General features: G+C 38.4%; 1 protein-coding gene across 1 annotated transcript; it reads right to left on the reverse strand.

Annotated features, from left to right (window-relative positions):
- Positions 1 to 229: 229 nt before the first annotated feature.
- Positions 230 to 18646, reverse strand: CCNB2 (cyclin B2). The gene is made up of 9 exons (XM_081291889.1): positions 18478 to 18646; positions 15973 to 16101; positions 15760 to 15873; positions 9071 to 9241; positions 8824 to 8982; positions 6269 to 6505; positions 5835 to 5975; positions 1394 to 1504; positions 230 to 406 (listed from the first exon to the last, which is right to left on the reverse strand). Exons 1-9 carry the CDS (start codon positions 18499 to 18501, stop codon positions 296 to 298), a joined length of 1197 nt encoding a protein of 398 aa, XP_081148015.1. The 5' UTR covers positions 18502 to 18646; the 3' UTR covers positions 230 to 295.
- Positions 18647 to 22957: the final 4311 nt, after the last annotated feature.

Here is a 22957-nt window from a genome sequence, read left to right on the forward strand (position 1 = left end):
AGGAATTTCTTTCCCAAACCCATGAAGTCAATAATGTACATGCTATTCATAATGGCTCAAAAAAAAAAAAAAAAAACACTAGTCAAAGCAAGCATCCACTGATTTCTTCACTGTAGAATACACAAATGAATACACACAAAATAGCTTAAGAAAAATCAATAGCTTTATTTTTCTTCAATATACGTTTAGAAAATTTGTGTGAGAAGAGGTTTCTTGAAATAGACCAGAGGACTATGTACAAAAATCAAGAGTTTCACACCAGTAACAAAAAGTGCATGGATGAAGGTGTGGCAGCCTAGGACCTCTCCATCAGAGGGGAGGCGAGGTCTTTGATGGTTTTGGAGTTCAGCTGAGGGATTGTGCTGATCTTCAGGAGTTTGCTGCTGGCATACTTATTCTTGATGGCCTGTAGAAGTCATTTGTGATTAAGCACATGTCAGGACCCCAACTTCAGACCTCATTCCTAGCTTAATTCACAAGCATTGAAGGGCTAGAACTGTAATCTCCAGATTGTCTGATGATGTCCAATCACTGAAGCCAGCCCTCTCTTATGAGCTAACACTGGGATGGGAGGTATGAGCTCTTTATTGTGTCATCACAACTGGGCAATAATAATGAGTGGTATCTAGTGCTTAGCAAATCCCAGATAATACCTTCAGGACTAACAACACTACACTTCCAAACCATGCTAAGTCATGCTGAAATTTTGGCAGAAAGCCAGAAAACAAATCAGATTGTGAAGTCACTTGAGATTCTTCTATTGTACAAACACCTTGCAGTTTATCACCAGACTGCTGGTTTGCACTGATATTTGGTGTCACACAGGACAGGACAACCCCAAAACTCCTTCCATTCCTCCTCATAGGTGGGCTACACAGACATATACCAGGCCCCCAGGAGGCTTCCTCTAGGGGCTTCTTGCCCTCTTGTTTCATCATGCCTACTCATCAAGTGCCTTTTAGTCACTGCTCCAAGAACCTGGAAACAAGGCCCTGAGTAATACCATCTGCTTACGTAAGACCTCCACATAGCCATTCAAGGTGGGCCCTTGCTCTCTCTTCCCGATCATAGGCCAGCCAGCCTTCCCTGCTTGCTGCCTCCCCTAGCCAAGATGCTTGTACAAGGATGGAGTAAAAACATAATACTGATCAACTGACTGACTATACCTGGGGCCTACCTAGACAAGAATAGCCTATCTATCTTGTTTCAAAGAAAGTCTTCATCTAGGGTTTATCACTGTTTCATCTCCTGCTATGCTAGAAAAAAATAAAGAATTTATGCTAAAATAAGATTCTCACATATGCCAATAATACATTTACATGAAAACATAAACACACACACAAAAAATCCATAATCTGATGCTTTCCAGAACTTCAGAAACAAAAGTACTTACGATGAATTTAGTTAAGTTTTCATTTACTTTCACCACATTTTTGGCCATGTGCTGCATGACTTCCAGTACTTCATTCTCTGTGTATCCTGTGTAATACTGCTGTTTTAAGTTCTGAAACACAAGGCAAACAAAAAGAATACGTGACTGAGGGGCTAGATTAATTCTGTCCCTTAGGAGATCACATCTTACACATACTGACATCACCTATATAAAAGCTGTGAAAGAAAATTCTTACCTTTCAAAACATTCATGGACTAATAATCACTTCATGGTACCAGCAGAGCTAAAATAGCCACAAAATGCAGGATGATTCTGGCCCTGAGACAGGACTAAATCATGATATTGAGGGACTCCTAATTCAATTGAGTATGAAAGGCCTCAAATTATTAATTTTTTAAAAAAGAGAGAGATAATTTTTTTAATATTTTTTTTTAGTTTTCGGTGGACACAACATCTTTATTTTATTTTTATGTGATGCTGAGGATCAAACCCAGCACCCCATGCATGCCAGGCGAGCACACTACCTCTTGAGCCATATCCCCAGCCCCAAATTATTATTTTTTAATGAGCCTGCACAGGTTAAAAAAAAAAAAAAATGCAAAGTAAGCTTTCAATCTTACTTCTATCCCCTTACTCAAAGAGATAAATGAAAATGAAAAATAAAACCAAACAGAAAAGTGCCGCCTTAATCAGGCGTAGTGATGCATGCCTGTAATCCCAGTGACTTGGGAGGCTTAGGTAGGAGGATCACAAGTTCAAGGCCAGCCTCAGCAACTTAGTGAGGCTATAAGCAATTTAGTGAGACCCTGTCTCAAATAAAAAAGGGCTGGGGATGTAGCTCAGTGGTTAAGTGTCCCTTGGTTCAATCCCCTACTGCCCAAAAAAGTGTCCCCTTTACAGTGTTTAGCACATCTCAAATATCCTTCCATCAAAACCCTACCCAGCAGTAGATGCTCTGTGCTTGAGAGTCCAGTCACACTGTTAGGCAGGGAAGAACTAAAACCACCAGGATTCTCTGCTGGGCCCAGTATAGTTAAGCACTAGAGACAGAACTCAGAGAAGCCAACACAAAGCCTTCCCAAGAAGAAAATTCAAGCAAAAGGATGACTGTTTGTTGATTGATAATAAGACTACCACATGGGAAGATGTACAAACTTTTAAATTTCAAATTCTGTTGTACAAATCTACATGCTTACCTAATTCCTTTCATATGCAGAATATAACTGGCAAAATCAACCAAATAGTTTTGAGTGGGAAAAAAAATGAGCAAGCGTAAACATGAAAATAATGCACAACTATTGGTATTTTGGATGAACCATTTGTAAGTGAGTTGTAGACATCGTGACATGTCACTTCAAAATGTTTCAGAAGCATCCCTTAAAAGAACATTTTTCTTACCTATCCAAAATAGCATTCTCACATAAAAACATTATCAACAATTCCATAACATCATCTAATTAATTTCTCCAAATACCTTTGGAGATATCTTTTGTGGATTCTTTTTAGATCCAGAGTCCTATCAAGGTACATGCAGTACACTGGACTGTTGGATCTTTAGTCTTTCTAAATTTAAAAGAACCCTTACTTTCTTGGCTTGAAATAACTTTTTTTAAGTATCCAGGCAAGTTTTAGAATGTCTCACATTCTGGATTTGTCTGAGTGTTTCCTCATAATTGAATTCATGTCAAACCTCTTGGACATAAACACTAAATATATGAGAGTGCGTACCTCTTGCTGCACCAGAAAAGCCAGTCCCAAAAAATGGTTAATGACAAACTTATTCACTAATATAAGGTATAACCACCAGACCCTCTATCAGAAAGGTTCATCTTTTTTCTTCAAAATTAGAAGTTATCTATGAGATGATTTTTTTGAGACCATGTAAATCATGTTTTCTATAATTAGTTTATCTAATGCTTTATGTACCCACTGATAATCCTTGCTTAAATCAATATTCCATTGGGGGTTAAAAATATAGAGAAGTTTAAGCTGGGTGCAGTGGTATGTACCTGTAATCCTGGCTACTCAGGAGTCTAAGGCAGAAACCTTAGCCCAAGAGTTCAAGACATAGCGAGACCATCTCTCTCTCTCTCCACCTTGTCTTTTAAAAAACAAAACCTGTTAGCCATGGTGGTACAGGCTTGTAATCCCTGCTACTTGGGAGGCTAAGGCAGGGATCACAAGTTCAAGGCTTGCCTTGACAACTTAGTGAGAGATCCTATCTCAAAAAAATAAAGGGCTGTGGATGCAGTACAGTGGTAGAGCACTTGCATTCCATATGCAAGGATCTGGAATCCCCAGAACTATAAGCATATAAATGAATGAATGAATATTAAATGAAAAACCATTTAATATTCATTCATTAAACAAAAGCACACATAGCAGATTTCTAAGTCTAGCATTCTTCCTACATTAATTCACTACTCTCCTGATCTTTAAAAAAAAAAAACAAAACAAAACAAAAAAAAACACTAGGGATGTAGGTCAGTGGTAGAGCACTTGTGTAGCACTTGTGAGGCTCTGGGTTCAATCCCCACTACCAAAAAATAGATAAATAAAAGAAAGCTTCCTTTTTACTTTACTTGTTGTAATATTATGGACTCAGATTTTAGTTGTTTTGTTTGCCTTTTTGTTTTTTTTTTTTTTGTTTTGTTTTTGCAGTATCGGAGATTAAAACTAGTACCTCACACATACTAGGTAAGTGCTCTATCACTGAACTACATTCCCTAGCCCTCAATATATTTTTTTTTTTTGATGTTCAAATTTAGTCAATTAGAGCCTTTTAAGCCAGTTTTTCTGTCCCTTAGATGTCACCTCAATGGTCTTTAAGAACTTGCTTGCTCTCTTGGCACAAACTAGGCTGTGTCCTTCTCATGACACAGTCCTGAACTCAGCTATTGCTAACTTCTTGTGGGTAATAGTATTTAGTATCTGAAATGTGGGTACCAGATATACTCATTGTACTGAGTTGTCAGTTTCCTTTTAATGAATTTACCATATTTCCAGATTTAACATTACACGGTTTTTATTTTTATTTTATTATTTTTTAATTTTTATTTATTTATTTATTTTTGGTACCAGGGATTGAACTCAGGGGTACCTGACCATTCAGCAATATTCCCAGTCCTACTTTGTATTTTATTTAGAGTCCGGTCTCACTGAGTTGCTCAGCACCTTTTGCTGAGGCTGACTTTGAACTCGTGATCCTCCTACCTTAGCCTCTTTAGCTGCTGGGATTATAGGAGTGCGCCCCCAAGCCCGGCAGGAGATAAAATATTTTTAACAATTAAAAGCAAAAGTAAAAGAGGGTGGGCACAGTGGGACACACCTGTAATCCCAGAGGCTCAGGAGGCTGAGGCAAGAGGACTACAAGTTCAAAGACAGCCTCAGCAAAAGTGAGGTGCTGAGCAACTCAGTAAGACCCTATCTCTAAATAAAATATAAAGTAGGGCTGGGGAAGTGGCTCAGTGATCGAGTGCCCCTGAGTTCAATCCCTGACACCCCCAAAAGAGAAAAGTCAAAATTTACATTGTATTATACCAAAGTCAATAAATAGTTACAACCAAAAGTCCTCCCACTCTCAATCTTCTATCCTGTTCTCCTGGAACCCGATAGTATCTTTCTTTCTTGGTTTCTGGTTGATTCCTCTGAATCTTTTTTAAAATTAGCAAATATACAAATACTCAGGTACACACATTCTTTCTTGTGTAAAATGTGAACTGCTACCTGTAACAGTAGCAAAATAGCTCCAATATGCTGCTCTAGCAACTTCACCTGTATCCAGATAGACCTCAATGGTCAAGGCTTGGACCACATCCGATACATCTAGACAAAAGGCCTTATGGAACAGGAGGGGATGGCAGCCTTAGAAGGAGCTGGCTTCCATCTCCCACTCCTTATCTCCCCTGGGAAACTGTTATGAGATATTCCTCATCACCTCCTGTGTTCTGATGATGCTTTCTGCTCTGCTACTATAAAATTGCTGGGTGGTAGTCTAAAATTGGTGCCTCCATGAGAGTATCCCTCAACTCACACTGCAGTCATTGGCTCCTTTTGTTTCCTTGTCATCCTGTTTTGTTGTGAGAGAAGGACTGGGGAGCTGGCATCTTTGTCTATTCATCTGAATCCAAAAGTGGCTAATTCTGTCTTCACTAGCTGAACTGGTAGGCCTGGCCCTTGCTTAGTCTGGTGTGCCTGACAACTTGCCAAAACACCCAAGAAATCTTACATAGCAGTCCTGTGGCCTTCCTCAACGTTACAACTCTGATACATTTGTATATCATGGCATAGTCAGCAGTCTCTGAATTGTTCCATGCAGCTTTCTTTTAGGCCTTTGGACTTTCGACAAATGCCTCAATGATAGAATTGTGAAAATGCTATGGTGTTTCATATCATGAAGTCCTAAAATAAAGACTAATTTCTTCCTGAATCTACCACTTACCCATTTTCCTTGGCCTAGAACCTTCTGAGACAAGCAGGAAGCAGCCGCAGCTACCTTAGAAGGGTGATAATGCACCATGTCATAATCAATGAGAGTCAGCTCCATCAAATATTTGGCTAATGTGTGCTGTTCAACATCAACCTATGAAAGAATAGCCAGGGACAGGAAGAATTACAGTTATTACTATCTTGCAAAATTCTGGGTGAAGGCCTAGAAATTCAAATTTACTTATCTCACATCTTTCTCAAGACTCACTCTATTCCACAATGTTACAAATACAGAGCCTAAAGACTTTTCTCAGAAGAATTAACATAATAAGCATAAAGACTTATCTAAAGGAAGTTTCCTATATATTCATAACATTCCCTTAATTAGATCAATGTTTCTGGATAAGACAAAGAAAAATCATCTCCTATAAAGTTGAAGGCACTTACTTCCCCAGCTTTTGATGCTCGCCTTAAAAAGTGAAGTGGCAAGGGTCGACCCAACTCAAACTTCAGTTCTTTCAAAATAAGAGTTTCCATTTCTCGGATTTGAGAACTGGTATAAGCATTGTCTGTGATGTAGACGAAGTCTTCTATATTTGGAGAAAACATCTCCTCATACTTGGAAGCCAAGAGCAGAGCTGTAATCCCAACCAACTGAAGTTTCTTACGGGAGACTGGCTGAACCTAATTGAAAACAAGTGTCAGAAGTCACATTAACAAGAGGTTTGGAACTCTGGGTGGGAGAAGGTGAGAAGAAACCAAGTCCTGGAGAAGTAAGCACCTATTGTTTCTGCTCATGGCCCTCTTGAGGACACAGGAGACCTGTATGTTAGTAGGAACCACCAGTGAGCTTGGTCAATCTGTTCTTGAGTACTGACTATGTGCCAAGCACAATGCTTAAAATTCTAACATAACATCTCATCCAATCCTCATGAAAATCCTAGAAAGTACTTGCTTTTATCCTCAATTACAATCACAAATAGATGACCTGAGAAGAGATTCAGATACTAGCTCAAGATCACTCAACTGCTGAAAAGGGAAAGAATCTAAGCCTGATGAATAAGGTGCTCATCACTCTTCCTCCCACACTGTCCTGACTTAAGTGTCTGCAGCAGCCTTGACCTGGGCTCAGCATGGTCTAAACTGAGATATAAATAAACAAAACAAAAAAAAAAAAAGAGAGAGAGAGAGAGAGAATTTAATGGGTGGCTCAAATATTTCCTTAATCTTCATCAAAACCATGCCCATTGTTCAGCTTAAAAAATATTCAACAATGTTTTAGTTATGAAAAATCTCAATCTATAGTATAAGGTTTCCTTTAATTTCCCTTCTTTCTTCTTCTTCTTCTAACTGGGACTTTGCTTTAACTCTCATTATTCAAAATTTACCTAAAATACTACTGTGTTTTCTGGTCCAATAAGAATTTTATAGTGAGAATAACAGAATCTATGTTTAGTTAGAATTTTGCAGTATTCTCAGGGCCATTATTATAAACATAATTATTACTACATTGTTTGGACAGAATTTATACTGGTCCTAAACCCATATCATGAATGCTGACTTTAAATAAACAAATCTTTATCATGGGGCTATTTGGTAGATAACACACTAGCAGTTAATATCTGGCACCTCGTCTCACCATTCAGTGTCTGTGCATTAAAAATTGATAGGTATTTTGAAAATCATCTTTGCTTCTCAGCTTATTTTTTATTTCCTCTTTATGTCTCACATTCTCAGTCCACTCCACACACACTTTTTTTTTTATTATTTTGTTTTTTAAATTCTGCTTTGTCCCTGTTATTTCTATGGTGATTCAATGCCACAGCTAACTGAAACTTTTAAGATTCTCTAGCCAAACTCCTCATGCCTCAGATGAGGAAACACTAAATAGCACCAAGCTTCGGAAATGGTGCATGAAGGTCTGGAAAACCAATATAGCGGACCAGTGATTTCAGATAAATTTCTACACCATCTGATGCTATATTCCCTTTGATAAATGACTGACTACTAAGAAATGGGCTAAGCATCCCTAATCTACAAAATATGAAAACCTGAAACGCTCCAAAGTTTAAGACTTTTTGAGTGCTGGTATGACACAAGTACAACATTCCACACCTAACCTTCTGTGTGACAAGTTACAGTCAAAACACATATACACTAAAAAATACTGTATAAAACTACCTCAGGCTGAGCTCAGGTTGTGGCTCTGTGGTAGAGCGCTCACCTAGCACATGCAAGGCCCTGGCTTCTAACCTCAGCAACACATAAAAATAAATCAATAAAATAAGGTATTGTGTCCAACTACAACTAATTATGTATGTATATGTATATATATGTGTGTATGTATGTATGTGTGTGTGTGTGTGTGTTTATATATCTCCATCCTCAAGCTATGTGTAAAAGGTATACATGAAACAAACAACTTTGGGTTTAGATTTGGGCCCCATTTCTAAGATATTTCTTATTTATTTGCTTATGGTACTGGGGATTGAACCCATGGGCACTTTGCCACTAAGCTACATCCCAGTCCTTTTTTATTTTGACACAGGATCTTGCTAAATTGCTAAACTTGGCCTAGAACTTGAGCTTCTTCTGCCTCAGCCTCCCAAACTGCTGGAATTACAGGTGTATGCCACCGTACCCAGCCCATTTCCAAATTATTTTAGTGTGTATGTGTAAATATTTAAAAAAAAAAAAAAAGTGTTTGTGTGTCTGTATAAAGTTTCTCAAACACTCAGAATAAGGAAAACTCAACCTGTATGCTATGGAGTCCTAAAAAGAACTCAGGCACAACTAATAAAATTGCCCAGAGCTGGTTGGCATCACCAAAGATTTGATATATTTGGACTACTTTCCATTTTAGCACTTGAAGTTTTTTTGGCTTCCCTATTAATTTGACTTTTGGCCTTTTCTTCAGAGGAACCCCAACTTAGCTTTCTATCCCAGAAGCTTAAATATACTGTTCAATAAGTCTTGGGCACTAGTCCCTGAAGTAGACTGACCTGTAAAAATCGATCCATGACAGCAATGCACATGTACAGAGTTTCCTGCAGAAGCCTAAACTTGGAGTGGACTTGAACCAGCCAGTCCACCAGGATGGCACGCATACGTCCATTTATATCTCTTCCATCCAAGAAATGTGGGTTTATGGATTGCAAAACCTGTTGGTGAAATTTAAAAGTTTAAAAAGTTGACTTCATTTATAAATTCCACATTGCTTATAGAACCCAAATACAAAGGCCTACCCACCTCAAGCTGTCTTAGATACTGGTAGATATCTTTAACATAGTCACTGCAGAGCTGAGGGTTCTCCCAATCCTCATTATCAATGTCCTCAATTTTGCAGAGCAAGGCATCAGAAAAAGCTTGGCAGAGGTTCTCTTCCTTCATGGAGACATCCTCAGGTGTGGGAGAAGGACCCTACAACAACAAATTTAAAAGCATATTATTGTAGCTCAGTGGTAGAGCACTTGCCTCACTTGTGTGAGGCACTGGGTTTGATCTTAAGCACCACTTAAAAAAACAAATAAAATAAAGGTATTGTGTCTACAATTAAAAAAAATTTTTTAAAGCACATTACTGTTTTTCTGTTTTTTTCTTATAGAATATATAATCTACTATATTATACCTATAAGTTATGTATAATATTTTCTATCTCTGCTAGAATGTAAACTCTATATGCTTACATTTATTTAGTTAGCTTTGTCCACTGAAGTATCTCAAATACCTATTTTAGCACTCATACATAGTAGGTACTCAATAAATAAAAGAAACTTGACCTCCTGGGGTCAGAGATTACTGGTGCTGATCATTCACTTTAGCAGTATCCTCTTCCACAAGCATGTTTTCTTCAACTAATTTGCTCTAAACTGAGAAACTGGCAAATAAAAAGCAGAAAAGCATGCCTATGAATAAAACAGAAAATAGAATAGGAAAAGTAAGCAAAGACTGAGCAAGTAAATGGACCAGTATTTTATTTTCTTATGCTGACTGGGTGATTGTTATAAAAATTACACAAATTAAAAATTTATAAAGTCAAAAAAAGTATTTAGCAATGAAGTATAAAGAAACCATTACTTTGAAAAAGAATAAGAGGTACTTGCAAAGTAAAGCCTAGCAGAATTTTTACTCTTCAAAAGAGTATATTTTAAAGTAAAAAAAATATAAAAGGAACCCATATAATTAAACAGATAAGCAATTTTAATTTACATTGAAATTCAATCATAATTTCTAGTCTTAAAGGAGGATCCAATGATGGAAAAAACAGTTCAAACCATGCCCTTCCCTCTTAAATCAAAGATCTTAAACTGGGAAGGGTCAAGTGAACAGAGAAGGCAGGAATGCATGCCATTTATTCAAGCATTTGCAATCCTCAAGGATCTGGAATGAATGAGAGGGCTGCATGAAGAACCAGGGAGTGTAAGATCTGGAGGAAAATAGATAGGCAAAAAAAAAAAAAAAAAAAAAGCAATTACAAAGTGCCAGAGGAAACAAAGAAAAGAAAGGTGGAACTGGGAACTGATTTGGGAAGTGGGAGAAAAGCATGTAAGGTGTGAGAAGATGAGCTGGAAAGGAAAAAAACCTTGCCAAGAAGCTTAGCTTTTATCCAAAGGAAAAGTGAGACCATGGAAAGGTCAACAGTGACTGGAAAAATATGTGCATTTTAATAAATACACATAGTTCCAGTTTCAGGTTAGCTTTTCCAAGTTTGAGCATTATTACACTTTTCCCATGAAGGCAGCCAGTAGTGGGAGATCTGGATGAAGGAGTCAGAGGTTAGCATCATGAGCTTCATGTGCTGTCTTAACAGCTTAGCACATTTATCTGTTTCCTACTTAGAAGCCTGAGTTTAACCAGGTCCAAACACTACCAGGATAAGACAAGATACTTGCTCTGGCTCTTAATTTAAAATTGCTTGAAAGGAAGCCAATATAATTTAATTCTTCTAAGAATTTACATGTCTGTATAGGTCATCTGAGTCTGATAGATTGACTGTGCAATCCTCTATCCAGTGTGTCTGCATGCAAATAATCAAAACTGAATCAGTTAATTCACTATCAAGACTTGTAAATAAGCCACACATGGAAAGACAAGTACCTCATGATCTCACTCACGTGTGAGATCTAAAAATGCTGATCTCATAAGAGTTAAGATTAGAATGATGGTCAGAGGTTGGGGGAGAGAAGGATGAGGACAGCTTGGTCAATGAATTAGAGAGAAGTGAGAAGTTCTGGTGTGCTACTCTGCACAGTGGAATGACAATCGATAATGATACTGCATTATACCTTTAAATACGCTACAAGAAAGAATTTTTAATGTTTTTACCATAAATACATGATAAAACATTTAAGGAAATTAATCTGATTTGAATATTATACAATGTATACAGGTTTTTAAATGATATATAGGTCCCAACTAATAAGTATAATTTGTATGTATCAGTTAAAAAATAAAATTGTGAAAAAAGAAACTGTATGCACCATATAGTCATGCTACATCTTCCCTAAAAGTAGTTATCAGAAACAATAATGATGTAAAGTCTGGCTTAACTGGAAAAGCTCCTGTTGTCAGGATAAGAAGCTGGTAGAGGTAAGTGAGGGCCACTCAAGTTCCAGTACCAACATCAACTGAGATGGACCTGTTGACAGGATTGGTTAATTTAACATGCAAATACACAAGTATATTCTTGTAAGTTTTGATTAAACAGTTCCTTTACTGAATTTATGATAATTCAATTAAGTGCACAGGGGAAAGACTGTAAGAACTATTGATTCTGGTCAGACAGTCCATGATTGGTAGCAACATAGGCACACACAATTGTAGAAAGGCAAAATCGGTAACTTGATTATTTTCAGAAATGCAATGGATTTGAAATTGGGGAATAGTAATAATGAACTCAACTTTATTAAACATGTTCTATATACATCTGTATTGTTTTTGCTATTTTACAGCAGTTTCAAATGTAACTAAAAGAAAAAGCTGGGAATAGTGGTTCACACTTGTAATCCCAACCACTAGGGAGGCAAAGGCAGGAGGTCCACAAGTTTGAGGCCAGTCTTAGCAAATCAGAAAGACCCTGTGTAAGGTAATAATAAAAAAGGGGGAACAGAGGGGTAGTAGTTAAGTGATAGAGTGCCCTCAGTTCAATCCCTAGTACCACAAAAAATAAATATAAAAATCACTCTTTAAAAAAAAAAAAAAAAAAAAGATGAGAATAGTTGTGTTTATCCCTTTCACATGTAGTTTTTGTGTTAGGGAAAATTAGGCCATAAAACATTCTTAAACTTGAAAAATGACTATAACTGACAGTGAATCATCTGAATTTCTAGCTGTTTACTCCCCAGTATATCTCCTAAACTTGGATCTAGCCTCTGTGATAGCATCTACCCTTTTACTTCTAGACCCCACAACTTGACTGGAAGCTACATGGGAGCTAAGACGATGGTTTATACAACTTGTTTGTTTGCCCAGCGCCCAGCAAACAAGGTACTGGTATTAGTCCTTCTCCTTCTATTCATACTACTCAGTGTTTACCAAGGTCTCATCAATCAGCAAAACACAGTTTTCTCCAAAAATTACAGAGTAATAACTTCTGTTAATGATTGGAATTTTAGTCTCAGGGCCCTTTGTGATTCAGTTGTCTCACCTGCTACAAAGCAAGAAGTCTGCCTTCCAGGTTTGCAGAAAGGAAAAGATAGTAATCAGGTTACACTTTTGAGAACATCTGCTTTCAGGGACACATGGTTTATGTTATAAGCTTTCTAGAAAAGTTGCTAGAAACTCATGCTCAACTGGCATTTGCACAACTCCAGGGATTGGCTATAAAGGAATAGTGATGACTCTGCAAAGAGAGCAGGTGAAAAAGTAAAAGCTATAGACAGGCAAGTAGAAGGACTCACTTGCCAGAAGGTGGGGAACTCCACATAAATTGTGGACTTAGTGGTCCCTTCACTGTTTCTAAGACAAATTATTTGAATTGGAAAGAACTGTTGTTCATTAATCCCTGATAACTTCTATTACCAGAACATCCAGGTATATCTTTTAACCACAGAAGTGACTTTCATATGAAATAAGCTCTAGTCCATAAAGGTTTATCTAAAACACGGCATCCCCAATATTGTCAGGAAGTTTAAGATAAAGGAACCTTCCAGGCACTGTGGTACATGCTTATAATCCCAGTGGCTCCGGTGATTGAGACAGGAGTATCAGTTCAAAGCCAGCCACAGCAACTCAGCAAGACCCCATTTCTAAATAAAATACAAAAAGGGCTGAGGATATGGCTCAATGGTTGAGCGCCCCTGGGTTCAATCCCTGGTACCAAAAAAAAAAAAAAAGGATAAAGCAGCCAGTGAAGGAGATATAGAATAAAGAGACCTCAGAGAAGATGAAGTTGTAAAAGTCACAGGAAGAAACAATTTTTCCTTTCTTTCTTCTTTCAAAAATAAAAATTTATTTATTCGGTGCTAGGGATTGAACTCAGGGCCTTATGCATGTTAAGCACCAGCTCTACCACTGAACTATACCCCAAGCCCTGGTATAGCTGGCCTTTTTTGTTGTTGTTATCAAATATATCTTTTTTTTGTTTATTTATTTATATGCGGTGCTGAAAAATCGAACCCAGTGCCTCACACATGCTAGGCAAGCACTTTACCACTGAGTTACAACTTTGGTCCACAGTGGGCCTTTTATAATTCACCTTTCTTCTTCTCTGATTTGAATAATTATGTACCTATGTAACTATTTTAAGGCAATAGTTTAAGGAGAATAAAAATCTTAAGCCCAATACTTAAAAGGAACTCCCATAAATATTTCATATATAAATGCACACTTTAAAAAAGCAAGTCTGCTTTGTATTGTACATATTGTTATAATCTGATTTTCCCACTTGATGTTACAAGCATTTTGACATCTAAATGCTTTACTAAAACTTGACATTTGTAATACTTCACTAAATACTTCATTTAACTGATTTCCTAATAGAGGATACTTTCTATCAGGTAAGAGATATTTATTCATTACAGCACTACTTAAAATCCCTCTGGTCATTTTCTTGGGACATACTGTAAAAACAGACTTACTGGATATATGGAATAACCATCTGAAATATACTGCCAAATCATTCTTCTGCATTCAAAAAGTCACCCATGTAAAATGCTATCTCATATAAACAGCACTTTTTCCAACCATGGCCCCTAGATAAAAACCCAGAAACCTTCAAGGAAAGGCCTCCTAAAGGAAGGTCAATCTTGAATATTTGCTCTGAGCTCTAGTTCTCAATTTGAAGCCTTTATCTCCTGTCTAAAGGCTTCTTCTTTTTCCAACCATGGCCCCGGGTAGATGCTGGCAAGTCTGTCTCTCCTTCAGATAAGGCACATTTCCAACTGCATTTCCAGGCAGATATCCCTCTGTTGAGGTTCTAATTCTTTTCAAAATAATTTATCTAAAGTATTCTTTCTCCATACTAAATGATATCCTTGAAGTCCTAACACATCTGACGTTTCCTAGAACTTTCATAGATACCAGGATGCAGGCAGGTACTTAGAGGAAACCCAGACTAGTTCAAGATGCCTACCAACTTCTTGCTTGGACAATTGTTAATACCTCCCAACACTGCTTCCATCACTTCTCTCCTCCTCAAAACTTTTCAGAGACCTCACTACCTAATGAGATAAAATCTAAATTTTGATGATTTCAAATTCAACTGCAACCTTCTTCTGCTTCCTCAAACAACCTTCCTGATTCAATTTAAACCTGCAGACTCCTTGAACAAAAGACATGACTACAGACCAATTTTCACTTTGGTGCCTTGATTTTTGTTGCTGCCTTGGTTCCCCAAAACATGCTGTTTACTATCAGCTTTTCTGTATTCTTAAAAATCAACTAAGAGCCAAGAACAGGGACACATGCTTATAACCCCAGCTACACAGGAGGATGAGCAGGAGGATCACAAGTTGGAGGCCAACTTGGGTAACACTGCAAGGCTTCATCTTAGAAGGGGGGTAAAAACCAACACTAAAGGATGAAGTTACCTCTGACCACTTCATTGCTTAGTGTTCTCTCCCACCTTTAGGTGCTCCTTCTTAAAGACAATAAAAAGGGCTACCCCAGTCATTTGACATTCATTCAGGCATATATTTCCCAAAGTTATCTAGTATCACATATGCCCATTCTAGATAAATCTCCTGAAAATAAGAGGTCTCTTTAGCAGTCTTAATACTATTCGATATGTACAGTAAGTGTTTAATATAGATATTTGTCAAATATATCCAATGTTTAATATTGAAAAATCTCAAACATACAATAATATGTATTTTTTGAACTGGAAATAGTGAAGTAGTTTTTGTTATACTTCAGCACCTATGATGGTGCCTATAAATGCATAAGCAATCCATAAATGAAAGTGTACATAAACTTGAATGTGGTGAAAGGAGAGCAGGTTGATGGATCCGTTAGCATTGTGGATGATTGAACTAATTAGTCATAGAGAATATAATTTATCAACATAGAATTTCAGTATTCCCTTGCTCTTACATGAATTTGGGTCTCAGAACTGTGGGCCTCCGATTGTGAGCCAGGTCCTCCTCCTTTTTTTTTTTTTTTTAATTGTAGATGGACACAATACCTTTATTTTATTTATTTATGTGGTGCTGAAGATCAAACCCAGTGCTCCACACATGTGAGGCAAGTGCTCTACCACTGAGCCATAATCCCACCCCTACAAGATCATTCTTTTAGTGAATTATTTTAATAAAATCCACCAAATTTCACTAAGACCACTAGATATATTTGGGTATTAAAGTAATAAACATTATTCAAGATCATAATATTAAATTGGGATACCAAGGCAGAGATCTACCTGTGAATGTTCTTCAAAAATTGCAGTCTAACTTAGACTAGGCTACTCCACTAAGTGTGTTTGTAAATTCAGAACTTCCTACCTTTGGAGCCAACATTTCCATCTGTACTGGTTTCACAGAAGCAGTGGGTTTCAGTTGTTTGTTGACATTTGTTGCTTTGGTGGGCTGAACTGATACTTTGGTGTTTTGAGTTTTCTACAAGGAAAATACAGGATAGAGCAAGACAGTACATGTTGTCCCTCAGGTCTATACAAAATCCGCCTCTAATGCACATTTTTGCCTAATGGTTGTTACCTTCACTACTTGTGCTGCTCTGGTTGTAACTCTATTTCCAATTTCTTCTAAAACCCCACGCCTGATAGTCACATGACTCTTGGCTTTAGGATTAACTCCTATGTCAATATTCTCCAAATCAGTGGACAACTAAAAAAAAAAGAAAAAAAAAACCAAAAAGTTAATCAGGCATTAAAATGATTGAAAATATTTAACTAATATCAGATATTCAATTTTAGAATTGCTCTGGGAAAGGTGAATATGCTGGGATCCATTTGCGAAAGGAAAAGGTACATGTTAGGAAGCCTAAATATGCTATTTGAGATTAATAACATCACTCTAAATTAGGCACATCATTATACATCTTTTTTTTTTTTTTTTTTTTTTGAAAAGCAAGTTTATTTAAGCTACATCAGTCCAGAGGGGCTAACAAAATCTCTGGACCCCAGGTCTGGAAATTCTTTTGAGATTTATACTCAGTGGGTGGTTACACAATAGGGTGGTTAACATAACAACAGTTACTTTTTGTTCCACATACATCTCATTTATAATAGAGATCCTTCACTAACCTCGAAAAAACTATTTTGAGTATTCAAGTGGGTCTGTAAGAGAACTTCAAAGCTTCACAAATAAAATTATTATTTCTCATGTAGCACCCATGTCACATGCTAGAGATCCCTATAGATTAAAAACCTATATTTATTTAGTTAAAATTCTTCCTTTACAGAGATGAATAATAAGTGCATTCAAGATGAATTATTAAAAGCTGTAACATCAGTATTTAATAGTAGTTCTGGCTATTTAAAATCCCAATGCTTAAATCCTAACCTTTAATTAGTATACCATTCTAGAAATAAGAAATGTTCCCGTAGAAAATATCTCTTAGAAATACAGCTATGCTGGGCACAGTAGCACATGCCTGTAATCCCAGTGGCTCAGGAGGCTGAGGCAGGAGGATTGTGAGTGTGAAGCCAGCCTCAGCAAAATCAAGGTGCTAAGCAACTCAGTGAAACCCTGTCTCTAAACAAAATACAAAATAGGACTGGGGATGTAGCTCAGCAGTCCAGTGTCCCTGAATTTAATCCCCAGTACAAAAAAAAAGAAGAAATATAGCTTTCAAAAATATGGTGGTCATAAAGTAGATTTTCTCTTATATTAAGGATATTTAAAATGGAAATAGTTTCCTTGGGTATAACACTTTTAGCTCTCAAATTCTCAGCTTAGAGGCTGGGGTTATGGCTCAGCGGTAGAGTGCTCCCCTAGCATGTGCGAGGCCCTGGGTTCGATCCTCAGCACCACATAAAAATCAATAAATAAAATAAAGGTATAAAAATTATTTTAAAAATTGGGAAAATTAAAAAAAATTATCAGCTTAACCAGCTTTATTCAGAACATACTTAGAAACAAAATTTGCTAGGAAAAGCAGTTCATACCACTTTTATTGTAAAAATGATAAATATTTCATGAGGAAAAAAAAAAAAAATCCCTGAGAGTTGGGAATCCTATAGGAGGTTTGAGTGGACCTACCGGGATAGACAGAAAGGCCAGGGAAAACTATAGCCCTTCCTGAGCAGAAAGAACCCGACTATAAGTTTATAGGATAAAGTAGACCCCCCCACAAAAAAAAAATTATTGGTTCAGTTTTTCCAGCATCGATTGCCAATTTAAAAAAGTGTTTTAAAATTTAATGCTCATGGATTGAAGCCCGGTAATGTGACTAAGTTTAAATTCATCTGGAAGGGAAAACTGGCAGCTTTTAACTAGAGCCTTGTAGCCAGGAGGATGGAACTCAGCTGTGTCAGGTCCCTCTAGTTTTCAGCAAAGCAAAAGTAAATCCAGGTACAATTCAAGCCCACAGGAGCAATATTAAACACTAATAATACTTTGATTTGTGCAAATATAAATAAATTATTTGGACTCTTTCAGTATGTAATACTGGTTCAAATTATATGCGAAACTTCTACACTTAAGAAATTATTGTTTTAAGAGGACAAAACCATACATCAGTGAAATGGGAAATTCATACAAAGCAAAAGGTGAAAAATCTGAAAAACAGTCATGGCATAACCCTTGACCAACTATGGAATTTCTTCCAGTTCTCCCCACCCCCACCAAAGACTAGCCTTAGTTGGCAAAGCGTTTTGAGAAAAGGGGAAGGAAATCCCAAGAACTTGTATTTAGACATCTCTCTAACAACAAGGACCACTCGCCGAGTAACAGGCCCAATAATGGGGAGGTTCCCCTGACAGATGGCACCTCCCAGGAGCTTTCCTACACCTCTTCCACCCGAAGGAGGAAGCGGAAACCAGAAAGCTTAATTGAGACCGAGAGGCCCTCCAGAAAGGACCTGCTATATGGCCAGGAACGCCAGGGGTTCCGTGAGCCCCGGAGAAAGGAAATGCAGCCCCAGTTGGAATGAAGAAGCAAGAAACAGAAGAGGGAAGCGAGAGGCGGATGGAAGAGGAGGGATGGGGGCTGCAAGTCACAAGCTGCAGTCCCTGTTGAGAGGTGACCGGGCACACTCACCGTCGGGGGTCGGAGCAGCGCCATGAGGGAAGAGAAAGACAAGTGTGCCAGCCCGGCCCAGGGAGGGACACGGACCGAAGCAGAATGGAGCTAGCGTCTGCGGCGCCGTTGGGCCTGCACTCCAGGCCCGCACCGCTGGAATCTTCGGCGAGGTCTCCTTGTTCTAGGATTCAAATACCGCACCTCTCGCGTCCCCATTGGGTGGCCTTACGCACCGCGCGCTCTTCTCATTGGTTAAACCAGGAGACGTTCCCGCACACTGATTGGATGAATTTTCCCAGCCTGTTTGGTTGTCGTAACAACTGGGAAGGGGGATGTGCGTGCTCGGTTGTGGACCTGTTTTAGCCTAGTCTTTAAAAAAAAAATTTCTTTAGTACTATGCATTAAACTCAGGGGCACTTTCCAACTGAGCCACAATACTTATGGGTAGAATCTCACTAAAATGCTTAGGGCCTCGGTAAATTGCTAAGGCTGGCCTCAGCCTCCCCAGTCGTTTTGATTACAGGCAAAAGCCACCACGCTGGGCTCTTCCTCATTCTCTCCTTCCCTCCCCAAGATCTCACCATGGATATGTTGAGGTTGGTACTGAGTGGGCAGAAGTAGGATCTAGGAAATGCCCTTGGCATTCCACATCTGACCCTCATTCCTTTTAAGAAATATCAAGTCCAAGTAGAGATTGGGTTGGCCTGGGAACAGGCACTTCTAGGTTGCTTAGCGCTGTTGTTTTGAGACTCAAACTTGTAAATTGGGAGAATTGGGGCGTAAACTAGATTATGATTCCCATGAGACACAAATTAAAAATAATACAGGTTGAAATGATTTGTCCGTTGTATTCCCAGCATCCAGTATTGTTTGATATCTGGTCAGGGCCGATAAATATTAACTGAATAAAAAATCCTGTGATAGGCTAGGGTTGTGACTCAGTGGTAGAGTGTTTACCTGGCACATGTGAGGCACTGGGTTCAATTCTCAGCACCACATTAAAATAAATAAATAAAATTAAGGTATGTGTCCATCTAAAACTAAAAAAAAAGAAAATGTACTAAAAAAAAAAAAATCCTGTGACGTTCGTTAAGATTTTTAAATGAAAAACAATACGTGTCCCAGTCTTCAGCATTAGAGTGGGAGAACAAAAATCCCAAGAGATCTATTGTTTGTCCTGAAAAAGACAAGAGGGACAGGAAAAGAAGGCTGGAGGTGTGGCTCAGTGCTGAAGCCACATGCAAGAGGCCCTGAGTTGACTCCTTAGCATCCCAAAAACAAACCAGGAAAAGGCAGCTGGGCGCGATGGAAAACGCCTGTAATCCCAGCAGCTCAGGATGGAGGATCTCAGTTCAAAGCCGGCCTCAGCAACAGCGAGGAACTAAGCAGCTCCAGGAGACCCTGTCTCTAAATAAAATACAAAATAGGGCTGGGATGTGGATCAGTGGTCTAGTACCCTTGAGTTCCATCCCCGGTACCCTCCATCGCCCCTGGCCCCCCTCCCCCAAAAAAATCAGGAAAAGAAAAACCCAATGCTCACAGCAAAGGCAATGGAATGTGACTAGATAGAAGGATCCATCTAAGAATTTGAACAAGATTTCTCACAATTTTTGGTTCATTTCTCATGTACTTGGTTAATAATAATGTAACTACTCAGAATTAAATTCCTTCCTTTGCCCCAATCCTAACTGCTGGCCATCACACATTTCCAATCCCAATCTGAAGGCAGGAAAAAAGACAATGTCCCAGCGGGAAAGCTGTACAGCAGAAATTCCCCCTTACTCAAAGGAGGACTAGAATTTTTGTCTATTCAGGCCTTCAACTGACTGGAGGTGGCTCACCCACACTGGGGAAGGCAAAATGCTTTACTCAATTTCTTTAAGACACAATTTCACTATGTTGCCAAGGCTGGACTCAAACAATTGGGCTCAAGCATTCTTCTCACCTTGATAAGATGGGATTACAGGTGCACAACACCACACACAACTAATTCAAATTTTCATCTCATCTAGAACATCCTCACAGACATACCCAGAATTTCTAATCAAAATGTCTGGTCACCCCATGGCCAGTCAAGTTGGCACATAAGCATTATCACAATACTCAACTATCAAGAAAACTGCAGGAAAAAATCTAAATTGCACAAAGATATAGAAAAGGACCAGAAATACTTATTTTCATCCCATGAATTTCTTTTTCTCAAATATCAGCCTGAGGAAATGATGTTTTTTTCACTGCTGATTCCTCTGACAATTATCTTTGAGAACAAAGATCAATTTTTGTATATAGGCTTCTCTCCTCATGGTAAGTATTGGTTTAGGAGCGGGGAAACTAAATGTGTTCAGAAATCTGTGCTAAGCATTCTAATAAAATAATGGAGCTCCTTTTACAAAACTTACTTTGGTGGAGTAAAAATGACTACAACTTGGACAGGGGATATAGCTCAGTTAGTAGAATGTTTGCCTAGCATGCTCAAAGCCCTGGGTTTGATCCCCAGCACCACAAATAATAATTATATAATAACAACAACAACTTGTTTATACAGCACCCTTTATTAACAGGTGTATTTTCTATCTCCTTAAATCTGGACTTTGTTGTTTTGACCAACAGAGTGGCAGAAGTGATGTTGCTCTGGACATTTCTCTTAAAGGTCTGGCAGTTTCTGCTTTCTCCCTTGAAGCACTTAGCCACCACTGTGTAAATAGGTCTAGTTATCCCTTGCTAGAGAGATGACATTGAAATGCCCAGCAAATCATCAGCTGTTTCTACAATCCCAACCCAAGCATTAGGTATGTAAGGGAGGCCATACTGGGGCATTCTATTCCAGTAGAATTCCCAAGCTGAATGTAGGTAGCTACATGAGCAACACCAGTCTTACTATAGTGAGAGATGAGCTATGTCCACCCAGTCCTGCACAAATTGCATGTATGCAAATAAATTTTTTTAAGGCAACTAAGCTTTGCAGTTGTTACAAAATAGGTAACAGATACACTTACCTGGGGAACACCACCTGATCCCTATACACCAAATAAGCCTTTTGTTTTCTAGTATAGTCTTGTCATGTTGGCTTCTCATAGGCTCTTAGTTTAGGAAAACAGTATATAGTATTTGAAATGTACAATCATTTGTAAACTCCTGAATTCTCAATAATGCCATCCTAGTATATTTTGCATGGGAAAATTGAGCACATTCCATTTCCAGACATTTAGGCATTTGGTTATCTCCCAAGGGCACAAGAAACCATGTTTATCTGGTATGGAACTATGATTCATATGTAATTCAGAGCCTTGGGAAGCGCTGAGGCCAGTCTGATAGAATTTTTGCCTACAGAAAACCAGTTGTCTGAAGCAGAGTCTTGACACAGGGGATTTAAAAAGTTACTATTTTAAAAATACATACCCAAATCCTTGACTGAACCTTCCATCAAATGGTAAAACCTAGTTTTACTTCCTCAAGTATACACTGTAGTTAGTGACTTTCGCTTCTAATAGAATGGTGCAGAAGTGACAGAGTATAACTTCTGAGTCTGGTCATAAAAAAGCTTCCTCCTGGCAATCTTTCTGGAAACATTCACTGTGGGAAAACCAGCCATCCTGTCATGAAAACATTCAAGTAACCCTAAGGAGGCCCACATAACAAGTAAATAAGGTCTCTTAGCCAAAAACCTGCAAGGGACAGGTTTTTGAAACAGCTTTGTGAGCAAGCCATCTTAAAAACAGCTTTACCAGACCAGTGCAATCCTTCAGCCAGCTGCAGCTCCAACTATCACATTAATTATAACTTCATGAGAGACTCTGAGCTACAGTTTAGTTCCTGTAGCTTGTTCCTGAGTGTCTGTTCCTGAATGCCTGATCCACAGAAACCGATGGTTCAATGTTTAAGCTGCTGGCCTTTGGGTCATCCCTGAACTGGCAGGCTGGAAATGTAAGTACCATGAGTTATGCTTTTTCAAACCTTGGCAGAAACCAAGTTCTTACTTTCTGAATCAGTAATAATCTCTAGAATTTTATACTCCCAAGAGTTCCCACCCCCCGACTCCATATCAAGTATTACTACCTAAAGCAAAACTGATATAGCAGAGCCCACAATGAAAATCATTTAGTTAATCTAATCCATTCTCTGGTGATGGCAAAGGATTCCAGCAATGTGTTTGGGCTAAACAAAACTGCTCCTGGAAGCTTACAGTTTCCATGTGCTTTTAGTCATGACTATCACCTAAGAGGGAGCTTACAAGCAGCTAAAATACAACATAAGCAGTTCAGTAATATGTATTTTTTTAAACCTTAATAGACTGGGCACAGTGGCAAATGCCTGTAGTCCCAGCTACTTGAGAGACTAAGGAAAAAAGATCACAAGTTTGAGGCCAGCCTGGGCAACTAAGTGAAAACCTGTCTCAAAAGAAAAAATAAAAAGGACTGGGGATGGATTTGTCGCTGTGGTAAAGCATCCCTCAGAGTTCAATCCCCAAACTCTAATGGTACCAGGTCCCCACATAACA

Source organism: Spermophilus citellus, assembly GCF_964194105.1.
Source record: "Spermophilus citellus genome assembly, chromosome: 4".
Taxonomy (NCBI): domain Eukaryota; kingdom Metazoa; phylum Chordata; class Mammalia; order Rodentia; family Sciuridae; genus Spermophilus; species Spermophilus citellus.